The sequence below is a fragment of the Erigeron canadensis genome, chromosome 8 (assembly GCF_010389155.1).
Source record: "Erigeron canadensis isolate Cc75 chromosome 8, C_canadensis_v1, whole genome shotgun sequence".
NCBI lineage: Eukaryota > Viridiplantae > Streptophyta > Magnoliopsida > Asterales > Asteraceae > Erigeron > Erigeron canadensis.
In genome coordinates this window covers 27,860,500-27,882,988 of record NC_057768.1, presented here as the reverse complement: position 1 = coordinate 27,882,988, position 22,489 = coordinate 27,860,500, and the positions used below count along the sequence as shown (strand labels likewise).

At 31.2% G+C, this 22,489-nt stretch overlaps 1 protein-coding gene across 1 annotated transcript; it reads right to left on the bottom strand.

Annotated features, from left to right (window-relative positions):
• Nucleotides 1–15,619: 15,619 nt before the first annotated feature.
• On the bottom strand, nt 15,620–22,489 carry LOC122579361 (laccase-15-like). Its single transcript, XM_043751527.1, has 8 exons — nt 22,369–22,489; nt 21,325–22,278; nt 21,098–21,215; nt 17,437–17,622; nt 17,109–17,353; nt 16,858–16,986; nt 15,841–16,782; nt 15,620–15,765 (listed from the first exon to the last, which is right to left on the bottom strand). The coding sequence occupies exons 1-8, from the start codon at nt 22,472–22,474 to the stop codon at nt 15,635–15,637; spliced, it is 2,811 nt and encodes a 936-aa protein (XP_043607462.1). The 5' UTR covers nt 22,475–22,489; the 3' UTR covers nt 15,620–15,634.

The following is a 22,489-nucleotide window of genomic DNA, read 5'->3' as shown; positions in this document are numbered from 1 at the left end:
CACCGGGCTTTTCATATCATTTTCAGAATAAGGAAAAAAAAAGTTTGTCAAAACATTGGTGAAATCCAAATCCTAAAAAATAGGAGCCTGGTTTGGTGACTTTGTGGTGATCATAAAACTTGTGGAACTCAAGGCCAAAATCACCGAATAATGGGCTGATCTCTACCTATCTTTAGTACTATTTAGTTTAATTGTTTAAACACTACTATTTGGATCGATCAATATATAGCATATTAGTACTGAGCTAAACTTAGACTTTAAATCCCAATTTGATTCATCATCAGTATTCCAAAAAGAATCGAAACAGAAATGGATGGGCAGATTGACAATTCTATTAAATATGACAAACCACCATTAGATACCCCCTCCGCCAATCCACGGTATGTTTTGTTACCACTACGTATCCGTGTTCAACTCATCTAATTAAGCTTGATCTACGTACATTTAGATGGTGTCAGGGACGGGGTTAGGGCATTGTAGGCTGTGGCTAAGCTAGCAATTGGCATTAAGGGGTTCGTTTTGCTTGACTGACAAGACCGGATTTAAGAAAATAATGTTGATTCAACCTTTAGATGAAAACTTAAATAAAAAGTTGTGTTAGTTGGAGGGGCTCGACACCCTTTAATTAGTCTCCTACTAGTTATGATGGTAGATCTCAAACAAAGTTTTGATTTGTAAAATCTAATTTTATCTTCGTAAAATAACAAAAAAAAATAAAAATTGATACGTACTTTACCTCCATTCCAATTAACTAGAAAAAGGTTGACACAACATACATTATGTCTGCTTTTGTTCCCCTTCATAATAATGGAAATGTTTGCGATTTGTATTTCAGGTTTTTCATGTACATTGTAGTTTTGCATTTCATGGGTTTTGCATTCATCGCTCTATTATTGGTAGTTCGGGTTCGAATCATAGACCAAAATGAATCTCCTTTCCAAACTAATGGTTTATATATGGTTGTGTCCATTTTAGCATTATGTATCGCTGAACTAGTATATGGGATTTTGTATTTTACACACCGCTACTTACACACCTACATTAGGGATATTCATTACACCATCTTAAAAAGTACTGGTTATTTTGCGGCGATCCTTTCACCTTTCTCGCTGGTCATGGTTTTATTTGTCGCCCCTAAACAAAACTGGATCGGGTATATACTCGTATGTGTAATTTGTGGAGTCGTAGTTGCATTATGCTATTTCGATGTTCAAAAACAAGATAATTGCCCAAACCTTACTATCATTTACATGGGGCTTCTTTTTGCACCTCTCTCGCTTATGTTGGTGTTATTCATTCCCAACAACCTTAATTGGATTCCGATTTTTGTGATACTTCTATTCATTAAGATTGAGGCTGTATATACTATGTATTATGTCGTCATGATGTTACATAATAAAGAAAAGAACAAAACTTTGCAACTTGGAAGCTCATGATCAAGTGATCCAAAAAGATAGCATTCGTGACTCGTGAGGAACAACAAGCGGTATGATTCTTAGGTGTTATGTTTGTCGTCGACTTTTATTAGCAACAAGTTCGTAATCCATGGTGTATTGGAAGTGAAATTGTGAAGTTGATGTGTCATACTATTGCGTTTGGTAACGGGTCAAAATGGTGTTTAATTTTGAGTATGGTATGAACCCGAGCTTGTCGCCACTCCCCACCCAAACACTTTATTTGTCCAATTCAGTTACATGGAGTATATATTATGGTTGCTGGTGTTTGTTTCCTACTATGACTACATATGATTAAGGATTAGTTTCCTGGAATGTAAACTATCTTTGACCGAATGTCTATTGTAGGAAAAAATAAAGTTATGTGTATTGTATGTAAACAACTTGAAAAAATGTTTATTGTATGTAAGAAAACATACGTGGCAACCATATACAGGTGCCACTTGTCAGATTTTAATTGGTTGAAACGAAATTCTTACATACAATAAACATTATTTCAAAGTTGTTTACATACAATACACACAACTTTAGTTATTTCCTATTGTAGACATTCGTTCAAAGTTTTTTACATTTGAGGAAATTAATCTCTATGATTAAAACTTGGAATTAAAGAACTTTTAGCACTGACAATACATACAACTGAGGATGTTAATTAAAGCCGGAAAATGTTAGAGCTATTTACAGACTTACTTAAATCTATTGGTTACCTAAATTCTACATTCAACTACAATAATAAAAAGTATCATTAAAGATTTGTTGGTGTGAGACTGCTTGGTAATTCATAATGCACTACTCCATAGATTAGACATTGTGTCACGTAAAGTGAACCAAGCATATGTAGTGGTATCTGCAGCAAACAATTTAATCATTCATTACACGCACTCGTGATCATTATATTTACTCTAAACAATATACACGTACGGAAAAGACAAACTGAATTACTTGATTTTGGCAATTTTGCAATTGGAGAGAATGACTTACAATAATAGACTGGTTATATGGAAATATTCCATATAGCACCCAGCAAATCCCATTTACAAAAGAGCATATGATTGAAGAGAGTGGCATCTTGTTTACACGTACTTTTTTTTTCCACCATTACTTCTCTCTACACAAGGACAAAAGGAAAAAATTATTATGTCAGTTTATACATATCAGGCCTCTCCCTAAGTTAGAACTAATTTTACTTCTTCCACACCTCTTCTACATCATCTTTTCTCTCTCTTCATCCACATCTTCCACAATCACTCTCTATAACCCCTCTTCCACACCTCTTATTTATTTTATTTTATATTTAAACAAAATATTAATAATTCAACATTTATTTAAAATTAAACATTACAATACATAATTAAAAAAGTACAGTTAATGATTAAAACACGAAATAGATAATAATGCTACGATTACTCATATCCAACACATGACCACCAACCGAAGTTCGGCTTCAGTCCACAAATGCCTCGGCATTTTGAAATGGAATGGTTATGGAATGGTTTTATGGAATGATTTTTTGAAATGGTTTTTTGAAATGTTTATGGAATGGTTTTTTGAAACGGTTTAATGAATGATGTATGGAATGGAGTGTGAAGATAGTATATATAGAAGAGGATTAAAAAAAAAAACAAAGAAACAAGTCGACCGTTGCATATATTTTTAAAAAAAAAAGTTTTTTTTTTGGTTTTTGGCGTTTTGCGGACCAAGCAACTCGTCAACACTCATCGATCGAACGAAACGACTTGAAAGAAGGAACCGTCGACGAGCTCACTCCCTATAGAGTCTTCGTCGATGAAGCGTGGAAAAAGCGGTCGTCGAGTGAGCGGCCTTACTTGCATGATGTCTTCATAAGAGATATACCCTATCAAATACAAGAATATAATTTATTATTATTTTAATTGGCACTCATTCCAAAATGTTCATCACACTTATGTGAGTTTTGACTTTTCTTCGATAATTATGTCAAATATTCGGGGCTAATCTTGCAAAAGAAAAAGGAAATCTTATCTTAATATATATATATATATATATATATATATATATATATATATATATAAAACATCTTAATTTTATCTTAATTTTATCTTAATATATATTATAAGACAGTTGAACAAATGATTTATTAACTAATTAAATCGTTCAATTTAATCAAACTAACTTTCGCTTATGTCATCATTTAGATTAACTATAAATTAAAAATCTTAATAATTATTATCCAAATATATTTTTATATTATTATTTATATTAATTTATAGAAAAAGTCTCATTAATTTACACTCTTTTTTTCAATCAATAATTTACACTTTTTAGCCCTGAATACTTAATTTATATTTATTGTTAGCCATCAACTTGAGAGGATTTTTAAAATTTTTTTTAAAAAGTTACAAAAAGTATTTATATTTAATTTTTTAAAGTTACAATTGTCACTCAAATCAAGAGTCCTAATTGTTATCAAAGAATATGAAAACAATTCTAATTGTTATCTAATTATCATAAGACATGTGATTGATAAAAAACCTATTCGTGTTATGGGCACGCATTATGATCAAATACATATACTTGAATGTCAGGTACAAGATCACAAGTATGTTTATATTTTAATTCTTAAGTATCTTTCATAATAATATCACATTATGAGTACAATTGGTTTCAAAAAATCCTATAATAGAGAAATTATTGTAACATGTGCCTTGTGAAATGACTACGACAAACAATTCCATCAATATGTCTCAGCTAATAATGACAGTGACGAATATGTGATTATTGCACTACAACTTGCAAAATATAAAACTTAAAACAGTATATCTTCAATATTGATAAATGTACGAAAATCTAATATTGATAACATCGTAGTTCTAAAATCTAGTTTTACACTATATTCATTTTATTGAAATATACTATTTTCAAGCAAAAATATGGTAAAAAACTTACAATCAACTTATTTATCTAGCTTTATAAAAAATGCAAAACAAATTAAATGTTAGTGAGTTGGATAATAAACGACAAAATGTAAAAATGTAAGGGGCACATACCATAACTACGCAAGGAAAATAACTCGTCGTGGATTGTACAGTCGAGGCATAATGCCGACCACAAGGGACCTGACGTGCTCTTTCATAGTCAGCAGAACAGAGGACCGTCAGAACAGCAAACAACACAGATGAAATAGAATTTCCAACACATACCGCGAGCTTCCCATTGTTTAGGTATTGTAGCGTTACTACAACCCACAACTCACCAATTTGAAGATGAAATATAACGACTTCAATTCTTCCAGTCTCATACTATCTCCAAATTGATGTTCTGCATTATACAACACATATTTAATTACTACATCTTACAATCAGTCAGCGTAAGTGATCACGTTTACTTACTTTTAATTCCCATTTTTTGGTTTTGAAAACAATATATTAATGTCAAAAGTGTGTGTAAACTTTTATATTTAATTTGTTACATCATTTTTATGGATACTAATTATTAATTTATTTTAGACAAATATCATCGGTTGTAAAATACTTTTAAAATATAATAAAGTGTGCTGATAATAATAAAACTCATGCATACCATCACACATTATCCACTTAAAAATATAGTCTAAATAATAATAATAATAATAATAAATTATAATAATAATAATAATAATAATAATAATAATAAAAGACAGATTATTTTACAGGAAATTTCATTCAAATCAACCCATCTGTAAATGGGTTATAATTATATATATTAATTGCTACCACAACTAAGAGAAAAAAATAATTTTAACTATTGATCTAAACCATTGAAATTCATAATCAAAACAATCTTAACCCTTAAAATTAAAAGTCAACTTTGTTATTTTATATATGGTAACCATTTAAATACTATTTAATCTACACTTTTTGAATCATGTATACTATATACAAATAAGTTACTTACCTACGTACAATTAGCAAATTCTTATGTTTTATATTTTTATATAGAACGACACGTACAAATTACCAACGGATTGAAAATATTTTGAAGTTCAATATTTTAGAGTGAGTCGAGCACTTTAGAATATTGCAAACAACCTTAATGTCTGATATGTATGGTGAACATTTGAGTTTCATGCTAACCGATAGATTATATGTATCATACGAGTGGTGTACCCTTACAATGCAGCGGTGGTGGTAGCGATGGGTGGAGGTGACGGTAACGTGTGGTTACTAATATAAAAGTAATTGATGTAAAATGAGGTAGTGTATTTATTTTAAGGATTAAAGTAAAAGAATGTATATTGTAAATAAATTTCATTAAGAATACTATAGATCTATACCCGGTCGGTGACAGGGTCAACCCACCAACCCATATGACCTGAAGTCAACCCGCCACTATCAATCCATCAAGTCATATGACTTGAAATCAATTCACCTATCCATTTAACCCGTTAACCCAATTTTTTAGGTTGGTAGTTGAGTTTGGGTTTACGCCTTTACGGATTGACATATTTAGATTGAGATTTCAAACTCAATATTGATATCAGGTCGGGTTTGTGTTGGATATTATCAATCCGTCAACCCCAATTAATTATTTTATAACTATACTTATATTTGTTTTAGTTACTATTTTAAATAAAGTTATTTTCCCGTGCATAGAAATTTTAAAGTTGACAGTTGATGAAGTCAACCATCGTCACCCTCACCCGTTTTTCCTGAGTAAAAGTTTATAAGCATCATTTTTAAATCTAAGTTTAAGTCTTTTGACAAATATTCACCATTTTACGCATTTCATGATCCCAATGTACAATTAGTGCTTGGGTAACAAAAGAAACCAATATATGTATCACACATTGAAACTCGACCGAACCAAAAATTCGTCCTGAAATCGTCATAGATTTTTAACCCGCCAACCTAATTTTCTTGGATTGGGTCCGAGTTGGGATCTTAGTTTTTTAAGTCGACCTGTAAACCTGAACATTTAAATTTAATTTAGTTATTAATTAACGTCGACCTATATGACCCAAATCCAACTCATTTAACCTACAACCCCGCCAACGCACTTTACCCAAAAACAACTTAATTGACCTACCAACCCGTCAACCCACTTTACCAAAAAATCAACTCATTTGACCTAAAACAAACTCATTTGATCTGTCAACCCACATGACCTAAAAAAACAAACTAATTGTAATTAATTAGGTTAACTCTGGTCAAGTATAAATTTAGATTTTTGTCTCAAAAATTTTAGTGGTTGGTTCACAACTAACTTTGCGCCATAAATAATGTGTTATTCTATACTTCTATTATTTGCTTTAAAAAAAATATCTCCATTATTTTAAATGGTTATATTCTTTTATCATTTTATAATTATAGATTTATATTTAATTTAATTATTATTCTTTAAAAAGTTGTTATCATGATATTTTATTCATATATAGATAGATAGCCATCAGACAATTCCATAAATATATTGCACACCAAATTTCACTTCAACGTATATATTAAACAGACATTACAACAAAATGGGTTATTTGTCCACACATATTTCTTCACACTTCATTAGAAGTGTGAAGAAATATGTTAATTTATTCACAATTTAAATTGTGTAGAAAAAGTTTATATTTAAAAGTGTGAATAATTTTCAAAAATCATAATTTCTACAAACTTATAAATGTATTAATAAAATGTTAACACTTAGAAGTGTGAACATTTGTCATTGATTTTTACACTTAGAAGTGTGAAAATTAATTTGTAACACCTAATTTTTTCACGCTCCTCTCGCATAAAGAAATTTACCGTTCCTCTCGTGTAAAGAAATTTAATGTTACAAATTGACTTTTTACATTTCTAAATGTGAACATATAAAATAAGTGTGAAAAAACTAAAATTTTTAAATTTTTTTCATATTTATAAATGTGAGCTCTTTATATACCTTTTTAAGTGTGGAAAAGTGAACAAATTTTTTCACGTTTTTTAAAGGTAAATGTCGACAAATGACATATTTGTTGTAGTTAGTATTAAATTAGTATTTATTTAAATACAATCAAATTTTCCATATATTTTAATTGGACTTTATATGAACTCTTTTTATTTCATAGCTAATAAGCAACATAATTTTGGATAACATAAATTTATTATGGATGCATTTTTTTTAACGCCAACTTGATGCACCATAATTATCCACAATTTATTTCTTAATGACTAATTGGTTTTTTAATTATGATGAATGCCTTATTTATATAATTAACTATTAAAGTTGACTTTTAATTTTAATGGTGGAGATTAATTTCTTGGTTTATTTTCAACGGTTTAGATCAAAACATTGTTTACTTTTTTCTCTTTGTAGTGGTAGCCATATATATATATATATAATTTGAGATATCCCATGGTTCTTACCAAAAAATGGTTATCAAAATAAGAAAAATTATATATATATATATATGTTGTTTCTAACCTGGTCAACGACCGGGTATAGATCTAGTTATGCATTTGTTAGGTGAATTGTGGTGATATATAAGAGGTTGGTTGGTAGGTTGTTAGAAGATTGAAATGAATAACAACATTTCCGTTTTAGTTGTATAAACTGCTTAAATTTAGATTGATCAACTATTTAATGAATAGACTGATGCGTATGATGTAGGCTTGTAGCATGAGAAAAGTAATAAAAGTCATGCAACTTTTTGGAAAGTTTAGACATCTTAGCCGAGATGGAAGCATGTTTCTTTATTTCAATGAGAAACCCTCAATATTATAGATACATACATATATATAGTAAAACCTTTATAAATTAATAATGTCGGGACTGAGGTTTTTTATAAATTTATCGAGATATTATTATATCGATAGATTAATAAATTATTAATTTAAAGATGTCCAAACCTTCAAAACTTTCCTTTTTATTTTTCATTTTCAATTTATGTTTGCACATTAACTTGTCAAGTGCATTGTTTTAAATTAAAGATAGTTCAATATACATGATATTAGATTTCTCACTACAAAATGCCCAAGGATAAGTTTTAAAATCACATAAACTATGGCTTCCAAACTAAAAGGTGTAAAGAAATCAATCATGACCAATTAACAAAGAAAACTGTTATACAAGTATAAGAGAGATCATTAAAGGAGTACTCAACAAGATTTGGTGTAGTGGGTTGACAAAACTTTCGATCAGAAAGTTAGTCAAACTACAATATCAAAAACTCTCAAGAGATCATTGGTAACAACACTTTACAACTTTTTGTTACAATACGAGAAGACAATGCCTCAACTTTTAAATGCAATGAGAAAGTTTAAAGATAACTCAATACATATTTCAAGTTCCAAAATAAACTAGTGACTATAGATTCATTTTTTACTAGACAATGTTAGAATTTTGAAATATTTAAGGAATTATTAATTTATAGTTTTATTGGGACTAATATATTTACATTGGGGTTTCAAAAAAATTATTATCTTATTATTTTATTGATTGGGGTTTAATTTTGTACTGGTCCCAAGTTGGGACCGGACAAATTATTAGTTTTATCGAGATTATTAATTTATCGAGTATTAAATTATAGAGGTTCTACTGTAATCATTAACTAACTAATCATGTCATTAAATACTTATTTTTCTTCCTAATCATTAAATATCTCATTAAATAAACTCCATTAATTATCCTTTTTCTCTTTCTAACCATTATTACATAAAATAATTTTTTTTAAAAATTTATTTCATTAACACAATATATATATATATCTTTTAATAAACTTTTTATTTAATAGTTTATATATATTTTTTATCTTTATATATAATTGTGTTAGTGATATTAATAATAAATTTTCTTTTTCCATAAAGATCCAAAAATAACATAAATCATAAAGAAATATTTAAAAAACAATACCAAATACAATAACATTAATATATCTAATATATATATTAAAACTCTTTCATGCAGACAAAGTTGATCATATAAATATAAACGTTGTATATATAGACGAAATAAAAAATTAAAACTTACAAACTAACGCATCTTAGTATATGAGAGTACTTATATTAGGTCCTTTTTTTTATTAACACAATTAATTTTTTCAAAACTTTTAATCACCTATACATACATATGTATATAAATTTCACACCGACAGACTCTTAAATTGGAAGCTTTGGTCTTAGCTTTGTATTCAATCCAATAATTTTTCTCATGACTTATAATAATAATAATAATAATAATAATAATAATAATAAAAACATAGGATTTATATAATTGGATTATTATTTTATCAATATATATAAAGCTATGTAACTAATTTTAATTTTATGTATTAAATGCAATGTTTGAGCATATTTAATATGATGTAATTTAATGTTAATGTTTGATATAAAATTTGTTTAAATAGCAAATTAAAAATATAAATGAACAAAAAATTTGATTAAAAATTAATGCTATAGGGTTTACTTAGTAAATGGGGGTTTCAATAGAATATCCCATTCCAATGGGTATTTTGTAATGTGTTTTTCCATCATAAGATTTTGTATATTGGATATTGAAAAGGGCATAAGAAGTTGCCTTATATCAGGACTCGTCCTTAGAAATATTAATCTTAATTAACGTCACATCATTAAAAAATCATCTAAAGACTAATCCTCTTAAATGCAACCTTATATCATGAATCATTTTTTGGATTCACCTCTTGTTTAATTATACTCTCACAAAATTTAAAAAAATAAAAAAAAAATGCTTAAACAATTCGTCCATGAAGGGATGAGCAGAGAAGGACAAGTCCAACTCCGTTGTCTTATGGAGAACGAGTCCAAAGACAAATGAGGGACAAAGGCATAAGACAGCTTCTAATGATAGTTGAACAGTTAATTTTATCTATTTAGACGCCGTCTCTAATAATAGTCCAATGGTTTTGGATATATGCCTTTCAAGACTCTTTAATATTGTTACCATTGAAGCATCTTTCTAAAGACGTCCTTAGGTTAGATGTTTTTACACAAGGGCATCAATTGCCAGGTAGGTGGCCTAAAGTTAAATAAAAATTGGTTTATTTAAATTTTGTGTAATTGGTAGAAGTTGAAAAAGAATTTACTGAAAATTAAATTAGGATATTTGTGATGTTAGAGATCGATGAAATGTGAGTTTTTAAGATTTCTAAGGATATAATTTGAGAGATAATTTGGAAGTTAAGTACAATATATTTATAGGTTTTAGCAAAATTAAAGTAAAATAAATAAAATCGGAAGTTTTTCTTCACTGAAAATCACCGTGCATCATGAAAATCATCGTGCACCAATTGCTTCGTGAATCTTCGTGCATCAAATTAACCATGACTTAATGGTCAAGATCTTATCATAGTTGTTTTACTTTAATACTTGTTTTACAATACTCAACCCATAGATTTATATTATATTTTACGAGAGATGGTGTTCGCGCGTTGCGGCAGTGAGATGGTAGGGTGATAGGTCAAGTCATATAGTATGATAGCCAAATGCCTTAACCGTACGGGCTTCGCTTTCGGATTTAAAAATTCATCGAGAGTATATCGAATGACATCTCTAATGAAAGAGTATGAAATTTTAAGAACACTCATACTATTTTTATAACTTATCGATATACGGTTTTTGAAATAAAATATTTTGAATGAATTAAAGGAATAAAAAGATTTATAGATGAGAGAGAAAAAAAAACGAATAGTTGAGATTTAAGGTTATTATATGTATGTTAAGTAGAGATGTTTAAATTAGTGAATAAAAAATATAGGTATTTTTGATAGTTCAAATTATCCTTTCTTAAAAAAAAAACACAAAATGCTTTATAAGATAGTATTATAATGAATACGAAATATAAAGTACATAATACCGTTTCGAACAAATTGTAAACCCAAAATTGTATTTGTCATTACCAATGAAAGTTGTCGCAACTCTCTTGTCTCAATAATAATAATATACTCCCTACGTCTTATATTAAGTGTACTAGTTTGACCTTTTGAGTATTTTTCTTTCAACTTTGACCGTAAATATTTTTGTTTATGTTATATAACACTTAATATAACAAATATGAATTGATTGAGTTTTAGATGTATTTTTCATTAATATAACGTTCATCAATTAATACATAACACAAACAAAGATATTTACGGTCAAAGTCGGAAGAAAAAGACTTCACCAGTCAAAATAAGACAATTAAAATGAGACGGATGAAGTATCAAGTTGTATCTAAAGTTTTTGGCTAAGATTATAGGGAGTGAGCGAATGACGTCCTCCAAGTTATCCTCTCTTCGCTACCTAGTCACCCCTAGAGCACTCTGAAAGATGATATGGATGGATTTTTTTATCCCCCATGACCAAATTTGGTCGCCAACTTGGCATATATTCGTCAACTCTTCACACACCTAATGACCAACACTTGTAGGCTGCCATATTGCGTAAGTCCTCTAGGCTTTTTAACTAGTATGCTTCCTACACGTTTATATGACGCCACATGATGTAAGTTGTTAAATATGACCGTGATATACAAGTTTAAAACAACAAAAACAAAAAATGAATAAAGATTATATCGCTTGGATTATTTCACAGTAGTCACTACCAGATTAAACCTACTTGTGGGTATTATACACAAATGATTTAATCTGATCAGATGTGAAATGTACAAGAACAGAACTTGGATATTTTCGTATTGAGAATACAAGAGAAGAAAGAATAGTACATATTTTTGTAAAAAGTTTAGATATATAGATAAAAAGTAGGAAAAGTTGTAACTGTCTACAACTAAAACCGTCCATAGAAACCGTTCCATCCTTTTATCCATATTCCCTTCACAACATTATTTTCCTCTTCTCTTTATGCTGCCAAAGAAATAATGCACATGCCGTCTGACATGTTTTGTCACATTCGACTTATTTACGAGAAACAAATGAAACCATAAGCCATGTACCTTGTTTAAAACAAAGTATATAACTAAAATTTATATAAATATAACCAAATATTATGTATATAAATCGAATAACATTGAATTTTATTATAATTAATCAAACATGCACTCCACATCTCCTAGCTTGTTAATTATAGATAAAATTCACTTGGTCAACGAATCAATCCAATATCACTAAAATCATGTTAGTTATATTAAATAACCAACATAAGTCCTCCATTCAAAGAGTAGACTCACTCCGAATAGTCTAAAGTTTGTCTTTCGAGAAGGCCCAAAACCACGTTATAGCTTAAGATTGTTTTTCTGATTGAAAAAGATAAATTTAGTCTAAATTATTGATTGCTTTGCTGATTGAAAAAGATAAATTTAGTCTAAATTATTGGAAAAAGAGATGTTTGTCAATGTTACTTGTGATAAGTTTGGAAATGACGTTTTTTGTTTCGCCAAAAAGTTATAAAAATAAATATAAGTCTTACGTCTCAAAAATAGTAAAGTGGACATTCAAAATGGGATAGAAATAATAGTACATTGTAGGATTTGTTTTTGCCTAAAACCCTATGTACTATTAAGGTTATCCTTTTTAAATCATCATATTGTTTATTCTCTACTAAATCATTAAAATTTGTCGAATAGTCTCATCTAGAATTGGATTAGAAAGAAAAGACAGGAATTGGATTAGGTCATTTGATTTCCATACCTTGTTGATTGCCACGTGGATCAGACCTAGAGTCCTAAATGAAACAATTTAACAACTTTTGATTACTTGGGATGAAATAAAATAATACCCTAGCCTGGAAGAGAATAAAAATACATGGGGTTATAGAGGAACAACTCATATATATGGAATTGTGACTCAAAGTATTAACTTCAAGGCAGAAACGACATCTTTCCATGTTGATGTGAGTTAGTGAGTACTGGCCTTAAACATTGAATAAGAGCATATATATCACTGGAAAACTTGATGTTTCAATTCTCAATTGCCACTTGAAACTTATATAATAATTGACCCCTTGAGTTTTGAGTAAAAACTTGCACTTGAATACTATTTGATACTTTAACACCACTTGAGAATTCAAGACTATATTGGACATGAAGTTGGCAAATATGTTTGATATTCTATTAGCAAAAGCACAAAGTGAAAATCCATTCCATGTGTCGTTGGAGGGTTTGACATGCATTATTGCAGCATCAAGCTTGAACTTTAGATGGTTTGGGGTCATGCAATGCAAGGTAATTGTATATTGTAAGTTATAGATAATTAGATGTCAGAAATTTGTTAGCGAAAGTTCACATTGTGTATCTAAGCGTTGTCACACATGTATTAATTACACTATTTTATTTTCGAAGGGCTGGATTTGCCGTTACTTTCAGTTACAAATTTGCAGCCTCTTGACCATACCCTCAATCCCTCAAACCCTTTCTCCTAAAATCAAATCATTCTGCTTCAAACTTGTGGCAATCTCGTAATCCAATTTTTATATGCACAACCACTCACTAGATTAATAGATAGTCTATAGTGGTGACAAAATCTTGAAATGTCGTCTGATAAACAACAATTAAAAAGTAGTACATAATTTAGAGGCTACAACCCCAACCATTAATAGATGGATTGGTATTTGAGAGACTTAGATTTTATAGTTTTTGTTTCAAAACCAGATATGAGTAAGATGCTCTGGGCTAGAGAAGGTTTCACCATAAATAATTAGGTTTCCTCCAACATTGGAGTTAGGTATATAAAAAAAAAGCAACTCAAAACGAAATTTAGCGTTAAAAAAAATATAATCCATAGGGATTGATGTGTTTGCAAAAAAAGAGAATCATAAAGTCCTGTTATTGACCCACACCTAGTAAGGTGATATCGGTGTCGCCTTTGTAGATCCGGTCTTAATAGCAAATTTAATTTTACTAATAATACTACCTTTGTAGGGCATTGTTGACCGTGACAGAACTATGATTTGACATTAAGAGGGGTTGGTTTTTTGAATGACAACGAGGGATCGAAGAAAATAATGTTAGAATTAACCTTTATAATGAAAGCTTAAATAACAAGTTATGTTAGTTGGTAGGGGCTGAGCACTCTCTAGCCCCTTCTAGCTCCACTTCTAATTGTAGCTAGATACAAACAGTTTTTGATGTGTAAAATATAATTCTAGTAATCTAGTAAGATTACAAAACTTTTGATACTTTACCTCATACCAATCATAACTGATGAACATGTTTGCAATTTGTGTTTTAGGTTTTTCATTTACATTGTAGTTTTGCATCTCATGGGCTTTTCATTTATCGTTTCATCAATGGTAATCCGGGTTGGAATCATAGTCCAAAACGAATCTCCTTTTGAAACTATTGGTTTATTTATAATTGTGTCCATCATGATACTATTTGATGCTGAACTAGTACCTGAGATTTTGTATCTTACACAACGCCATGAGGGATGTGATTCTCCAATACTACAATATCCGGCAGCCGAGTATTCCAAGTGAAATTGTGAAGGTGATGTGATTATACAATTGGGTTAGGTAACGGGTCAAAATGGTGTTTTTGAGTATTGTATGGGCCCAGTAGGCTTGTCCCCAAACACCTTATTTGTCCAATTTCTTCGTAATAGTGTAACTACTAGATTTAAACAACTAATTAAGGATCACTCTCGCAGCTTTCAACCCATTTGCTTATTAGGTTTGCCATTTAACGAGTTAATCAACATGTATATGTAAATGGGTTGAAATTGACATCTTTATCCAAATGTTTACTGGTCCCAAAAGTTTCTACAGGCTTGCTCTTGCTCATTCTTGTGATTCTACATATAACAAGTCTCTCATTTCCAGTGTCCAGTCCTATGGACTTGGAAATAAATAATTTTTAGTACTGGAAACACCTACAACAGAGGATGTTGAAGGTGTAAATGGTAAGAGCTACTAAGAATGAAAAAAGACCATTATTGTATAGTGTAGTCAGTACCGTCTTCCAAAGGTTCAGGTATTGTCTAGCTTGCCGGCTAAATAAACTGGAAGGTTTTGTTTCATTAACTTGAAATTCGGGGTCGGGTCAATGTACATAAGGGGATAACTGGAGAATGCACATTGTAGAGATTGACCAGAAACACAAAAAGCTTATGGTTAAAACTATTTAGATATTTTCTTGAACTTATTAGTTACTTAAAATCAACATTGAAGTACAATAATCCTTAAAAAAATCACACTAAACAAACATGATTTGGATACATAATTGAATCAACTCTTCATACCTAAAAAAATATCACAGAATATGAGTAATTCTTCTTTTAATCAAGTATCAATTATGAAAGGTGCATGTCATTAGCATGGTGGCATGTGGCGTGGCGGCGGTAGCATATGCTCTTCCGTTCCATTTCCATCCCTAACAATGAATACTGTATTCATTCCCCATGTAAGGTGGCGTTCCAAATGACAATGCATAAACCATACCCCTGTTATAAGATAAATATTAATTATCTGATATTTGTTGTAATTTGAAATAGTGTAAGAAAATGATGTTATCATACCAGGGTTGTGAGCCTTGAACCGGATAGCAGCCCACCCATTTATTGGAACAAGTACAGTGCTCCGAAATGGAGGGTCTACTAGGTTATAATTCAACGGGTCCTTTTTGGCATCGAAGTTGCCAAACCCCCAACCGACGACATAAAAGTTATATCCATGTAAATGCATAGGATGATCAAGCCCTGCAATCAAATTGGTCCCTTGAAAAACCATTTCTATAACGGAATCGTATTCTATCACCCTCACTTCAGTGGCCCGCTTAGGTGTTTGTAGGATCAAGGGTAAATCGTTACCAGTAAAGTTGTAAAATATTGGCGGGACACTAGGAAATCCTGTCCCAAACACGCCATTTATGTGATTATAGTATGCTCTAAGTATGTCGGTTGATGGAGACACAAAACTAATATTGTTCATACTAGCTGCCAATCTAGTACCATTTGGTCCGGCACATGAATTGTTTTGACATGGAAACATGTTTATAGAAACGGTTGAAAAGATTTGCATGTCATACTTGTTTAAAGGGTATTTGAGAGGGTCCAAGATTCTTAGATTACCAAGAAAGTCGAAAGCTGCAGTAGTGTCATTGTAATATGGTAGGGAAGGAAGCAGAGGAGCCGTGATGTTGGAAACAGAACCAGCATTGTCGTATTGGACAATGCCGGTTGTGGTTGTGTTATCAAAAGAAATCTGAGTGCCCGTGGAATATGCTCTAGCTGCCATGTAGTAGCGGCCGCTTGCTTGATTTGCTTCAAACATGCAATCAAGCGTTTGGCCCGGCGAGATTACTACATATTGTTTGGTTAATGGTTTGGTGTAGCTACCATCTGCTCCCACGACGGTCAGTGTATGATTTGCAATGGCAAAAAACAGGACTTCATTCATTGCCGCGTTTACCATACGCAAAAGATACCTTTTCCCCTGTGTCACATTTAACTTGAAGGTATCTGTAGAAAGAAATTTATCAAACAGTTACAAAAAAATTGTCCGAGCATTCAAATATGTGAAATTACTAAACTAACCTTGGCTTGAGCATGGATATAAGTCACCAGGTTGACCATTGATAGTATAGGCATCAGAGTCTCTTGGACCACCTCCTGATGCAACAAATTCCTCAAGCACTTCCATTACATCTTCTTTCCACCACTCACCTTTCAAATTTTGATTAATGGTAAAATCATTGGTAGGTTGGCTTGTAAATACTATTTTGACCTTTATGTTAAATATGAATAGAAGAAGAAGTATTTATGTTAAACTATGTATATATGCACACCTAAGATTACGGGCACTTCCTGATGGGGTTCTGGGAAGGGGTAGATTGAGCCCGACTCTGGTTGCACGACAAGAGCACCATGAACCGTGGCTCTAGACCAGTCACTATGAGCATGCCACCAAATTGTGCCAATTTCCATAGATAATATGATCTTATAGTAAAATGTGTCGCCTGGTTGAATCGGACATTGTGTAATATATTCAGGACCATCTGACCATGGATTCCTTGGTTGCTTTACTCCATGCCTGTGATGTATAAATCATACCATTTTATGATATCCATATACATGAATAAATATTATGAAATCTTTTTTATGAAGGTTAATTACCAATGAAGAGTGATGTTGTATCTTCCATAGTTATGGAGCTTGACATAAATTGTTTCTCCTCTATAAGCATACAGTGTTGGTCCTGGGAATTGCCCGTTCACCGTTAAAATGCTTTTCGTTTCACAAAGGCGCGTGTATGATGCTTCCTTCACCTGCATAATCACATGTATATACAGTATATAAGTTCTAATAAGGTGTACATAATTACATTTTCGACGTAACAATTGCGTCTAAAGAATGACAAGGAATGTGAACTTTTGTTTGTTGACTTGAGAAATAATACATGTACTTACAAAAAAATCATGGTGTCGAACCAATGCATCAGATGAATGAATGAATTTTGTTACATACAAAAGGAATAATAACAAGATTTTGTTTCTTGTTGAAGGCAGCATTATTGTGAAAGGTAAGATGACCACAACACATCTTCAAAAGAATTCGATCATGCGAATTTATACAAGACTTACATATACTTTTGGCAGCGTAAATTCAACAAAGTAATGTGTATTTGTCGATATATTTCATGGTTTCATTAATAATGGTCCTTACTCCTTACTTTTAATAGTTGACTTAGTACACAGTCAAACAATACAAAAATAAATTTGTACGTACGTAGTAACTACTCGTATTAATTTAGACTAATAGTATAAAACATTCGACAAATTAAATGTCTTTGAATTTAAAGTTATAGAAACAATGAAATCACTAATTTGCCCATTGATTTAACAAACAATATAACATCAACTAGTTTGTTAACAATAAAAACACTACTACTACATATATAATTGAAAAGTCAAATTTAAAAGTTAATAGACTTTTGGCTCTTGGCAAAGAAGAACGTACGTCATCAACTCAACTGCCTCTATTAGCTTCAAGTATAATCTTTTAAGTATAGATTTCTGATGGATTTCTTACACATTGCATATGTATATAATTCTAGCCACTGAAAAAGGTTCATCTTACCAAAAAAATGGTCAAACCTTTCAAGTTTTAGATAACGATCAACAAGGTCCAACTAATTAGTTAAGCTAGCTAGGCTTTATAACAAACTATATATATTACCCAAAGGTTCTTTTTTAATAAGCTAGGTTCAAATCGATCATTTCTGATCCGTCATCTGATAACTAAATTAAACTTAATGGCCTCTTCACCAATAAATGGTGTCTGCATTCATAAAAAGTAACCCAGCCGCTTTTTATAGGTTTTGCTTCCTAATATGGTCTTCGACGGTATATAGAGGAGATTGATCAGATGTAGACAGATTATCAAAGGTAGAAAAAGACCTTCAATCTTGCTGATAATAAAGATCGAGTATTTGATCTCTGTCTCCAGAAGTAAGATTTTCAACCACTTGATCCAACCCATTTGGTTTAATTGATCTCGGCATTCATGCATTAGTTGAATGGAATACTTGTTTTCGCAAATAATATTACGGTCGTAATTATAAGTGGTGACACAAGTTTCATGTTATGCTCACATCCTTTAAAAACAAAAACGCACAAAAAAATTTTTGAAAAAAAACATCATTGGATGATCTTTCTAAAAATTCAAAATCAAAAATACTAGTGTTAAAGAAAATTTGTCTTTACACAAGTTCAAACTCTAAATTTTTATGCATTATTATATCGTTCTATAATCAAACTGTTATATTTAATTTATATAAGTGATCATAAATAATGTTACTTGTTACGTAGAGATGACTTCTATGCCTCTTTTGCTATGAAAGTAATTAATTAAGTCATTATGTTATCTGTAAATTTGGAAAATTGTATATTTGTGGAGTTATTTACTCTTACTAATCAAACATAAATAACTAAGCAATAATATTAAAGTTTAAGTTTCGAAGATAGCTATAACTATCGACGAATTGTTTGGCTAGAATTTAACAATAGAATTTGCTTAATCTGTACCCAATTATAAAAATTATCACATCCTCCATTTTTAAAAGTAGTTATAAAAAATTACATATAAAATTACTAAATTACCCTTAATAGACACCCACTATGGAAATAGTTTTTATAAAATATCAAATTTAATTACCCTCAATGAATTAATTTACACCTTAAAACTAGTTTATTTTAATAATTAGCTAATCAGCTCTTCAACCCGGGACGCTATTAAATTTTTAAAACCAAAAAGTCTACACAAATATGTATGTAATTTGTTGTCAATACATTATAATTTGATAAGGAGAAATCAAAATACTTGTAAAGATGAACATTAATATATAAAATCGATTAGGGTGATAAAAAAATTAAAAAGTAACTATCAGAAGTCAATGGTAAATATGAAACTAAAATTAAAGAGTTAGGATACAGTCGGTCAATGGGATTGGTGGTACATTAATAAAGTCTCTGATCTTCGGAGGATCCACCTGGGTTCGAATCTCACTTTTCACATTTGTGATGATGGATTAAATAAAGGATACAGTTGATTATTTTTCATATTAAATAATTAAGATGTGATAGTGGATTAATAGGGGGATTTCGATAGGAATAGGATAAAATGTTGTTAAAAAAAGGATACGGTTGATTATTTTTCATATTAATTAAAAAAAAATTAAGGTTAAAAAAATAATATGAAAAAAAAAATGACATATTGCCTAATATATAAAAAAAGTTTTTTAAAGAAAATAAACTCCATTATGACATCATATATTTTTAAAAATAGTTTAGGAAAAAATGATAGCATGCCACATAAGTAAAAAGCTTCTAATAACAATCTTGTTTTATTTAATATATAATAATAATAATAATAACTACTATAACTATTAACATTTTAAATCCTTATCTTTTAAAAACTTTTCACTATCACAATTACATCAACTTATACCACTTGATACCGTCACCACCACCAATAGTACCATCACCGATACCACTAGACCGTCTTCCCCACCACCACCGTCACATTACGTGGATAACATGTTCATATATGTTCATTTATATATGCGCTTGGCGTTTCCGGTTCTTTTTATGGGGTGTTTGCGCCGTCCCTGCATTTGGGTCATTTGGATCATGATTTGAATAATGTGGTGGCCTTTGTAAAGTGTGTTCCTCGTAACCTGTTCAAGGTTGTGCCAAAAACAACTTGGAATGAAATCATTGGCTCGGTCTTTATGGGTAAGAAGGACTTTTCTTCGTCTCGAGCACTAGAGCATTGTAATTGGCAAAAGTTATTATATCCTTTCTATACTCCTCGAAGTTAAGGTTTCGGGTCTTGTCTAGATTGTGTATCTTGTTGTATATCTAGGCTTTTTTGTATCGTTTATACTTTGTTGACCTCTAGTGTTTTGCTTGTGATCTTTGGTAAATGTATAGTGTATTGTATAAATGTCAATCATGATTCACTTGAGTTAAGAATAATATCGGTGTTATACACGAATTTGATCAAATGTGCTGCACCATGATTTTCGATATAGTGGCTTTAAATAACCATTGTACGAATAAAAAGGTAGACACTTTATAAATACACACACATTATCATTATGATGCACATATATGGCAAAAGAGGTGTACTTTTACCAAATAAACCTGATTTATTGAGATACAAACATCAATCACATATTATAAAAGTACTACTAAGTAACAAAATTTGAATAATTTGTTCTTTAGGATCATGTATGTATCAAGTATGCAAATGTGCCCGAATTTAACAGCGTGGCATGTGACGTGGCGGTGGTAGCATCCGTTCTTCGGGTCGGTTGCCTTCCTTAACAATGAACACTGTTTCCATCCCCCATGTAACATGGCGTTCTAGATGACAATGCAGAAACCATACTCCTGTTTGGAATGTATTGTTAGACAAATATTAATACTATCTATATTTTATTGTACTGAAAATATATACTGTAATTTAAGAAAATCTTATGTATTGATGTATCTTAATTACCAGGGTTGTGAGCCTTGAACCTAATAGCAGCCCATCCATTTATTGGAACAAGAACAGTGTTACGCAACGGCGGGTCTACTTGGTTATAGTTCAACGGGTCCCTACTTTCGTTGAAGTTACCAAACCCCCATCCAACGACATAAAAACTATATCCATGTAAATGCATAGGATGATCAAGCCCTCCAAGCAAACGCGTATTTTGGAAAACTAGTTCTACATTCAGATTATATGCAATCACCCTGACTTCAGTAGCCCTTTCAGGCGTCAATAAAGTCATTGGTAAGTTGGTATCGGTGAAATTGAAATAGTATGGAGGACTGCTTGGAAATCGTGTACCAAATACGCCATAGATATGATAGTAGTAAGCGTCAAGTATGTCAATAGACGGAAGTTGGAAGCTAATATTGTTCATACTGGCCCCTAGTCGTGTACCATTAGGCCCAGCGCACGAATTGTTTTCACAAGGGAATGTGTTAACAGCAATGGTGGAAGTTATTCTTGTGTCGTATGTGTTTAAAGGGAATAAGAGTGGTTCCAAGCTCCTAAGGCTACCAAGAAAGTCATAAGCCGCAGTGGTGTCATTGTAGTTGGGTAGAATAGGGAACAGAGGAGTTGTAGATGAATTAGTTACAGAATCACAATTATATTGAATGATTGCAGTACAAGTGGCGGTGGTGTTATCGATGGGAACACCATTGGCACTAGTATATGCTCTAGCTGCCATGTAGTAACGACCCCCAGGTGTAACTTGGTTTGTTTCTAGCAACAAATCAATTGTCTGCCCGGGGGTGATTACTACATAATCAGTTTTCACGGGCTTTGTGTAGCTAGCATCAGCTCCCACGACAGTTAGTGAATGATTTGCTACGCCGAAAAACATGATTCCATTCATCATTGCATTTACCATACGTAAAAGATATCTTTTCCCGTATGTCACATCTAACTTGAAGGTGTCTGTAGAAACATAACAAAAAATTACAAATAATGTAAGTAAATCTTAAAGTTATGTCTCAGGATTCGGATATGTGAGATTGATAAGCTAACCTTGGCTTGAGCATGGATAAAGGTCGCCGGGTTGACCATTGATGGTGTAAGCATCGGAGTCTCTAGGGCCACCACCTGATGCAACAAATTCTTCAAGTACTTCCATTATATCTTCATTCCA

Bases quoted from the DNA above. Each gene is read 5' to 3' on its own strand.
- LOC122579361 (XM_043751527.1), bottom strand. From the start codon at position 22,474: ATGGAAGTACTTGAAGAATTTGTTGCATCAGGTGGTGGCCCTAGAGAC. The intron at 17,354-17,436 runs GTAATTAACCTT...TATACATCACAG, and splicing joins TACAACATCACTCTTCATTG to GCATGGAGTAAAGCAACCAA. The intron at 16,987-17,108 runs GTGTGCATATAT...AAAATTTGAAAG, and splicing joins GGAAGTGCCCGTAATCTTAG to GTGAGTGGTGGAAAGAAGAT.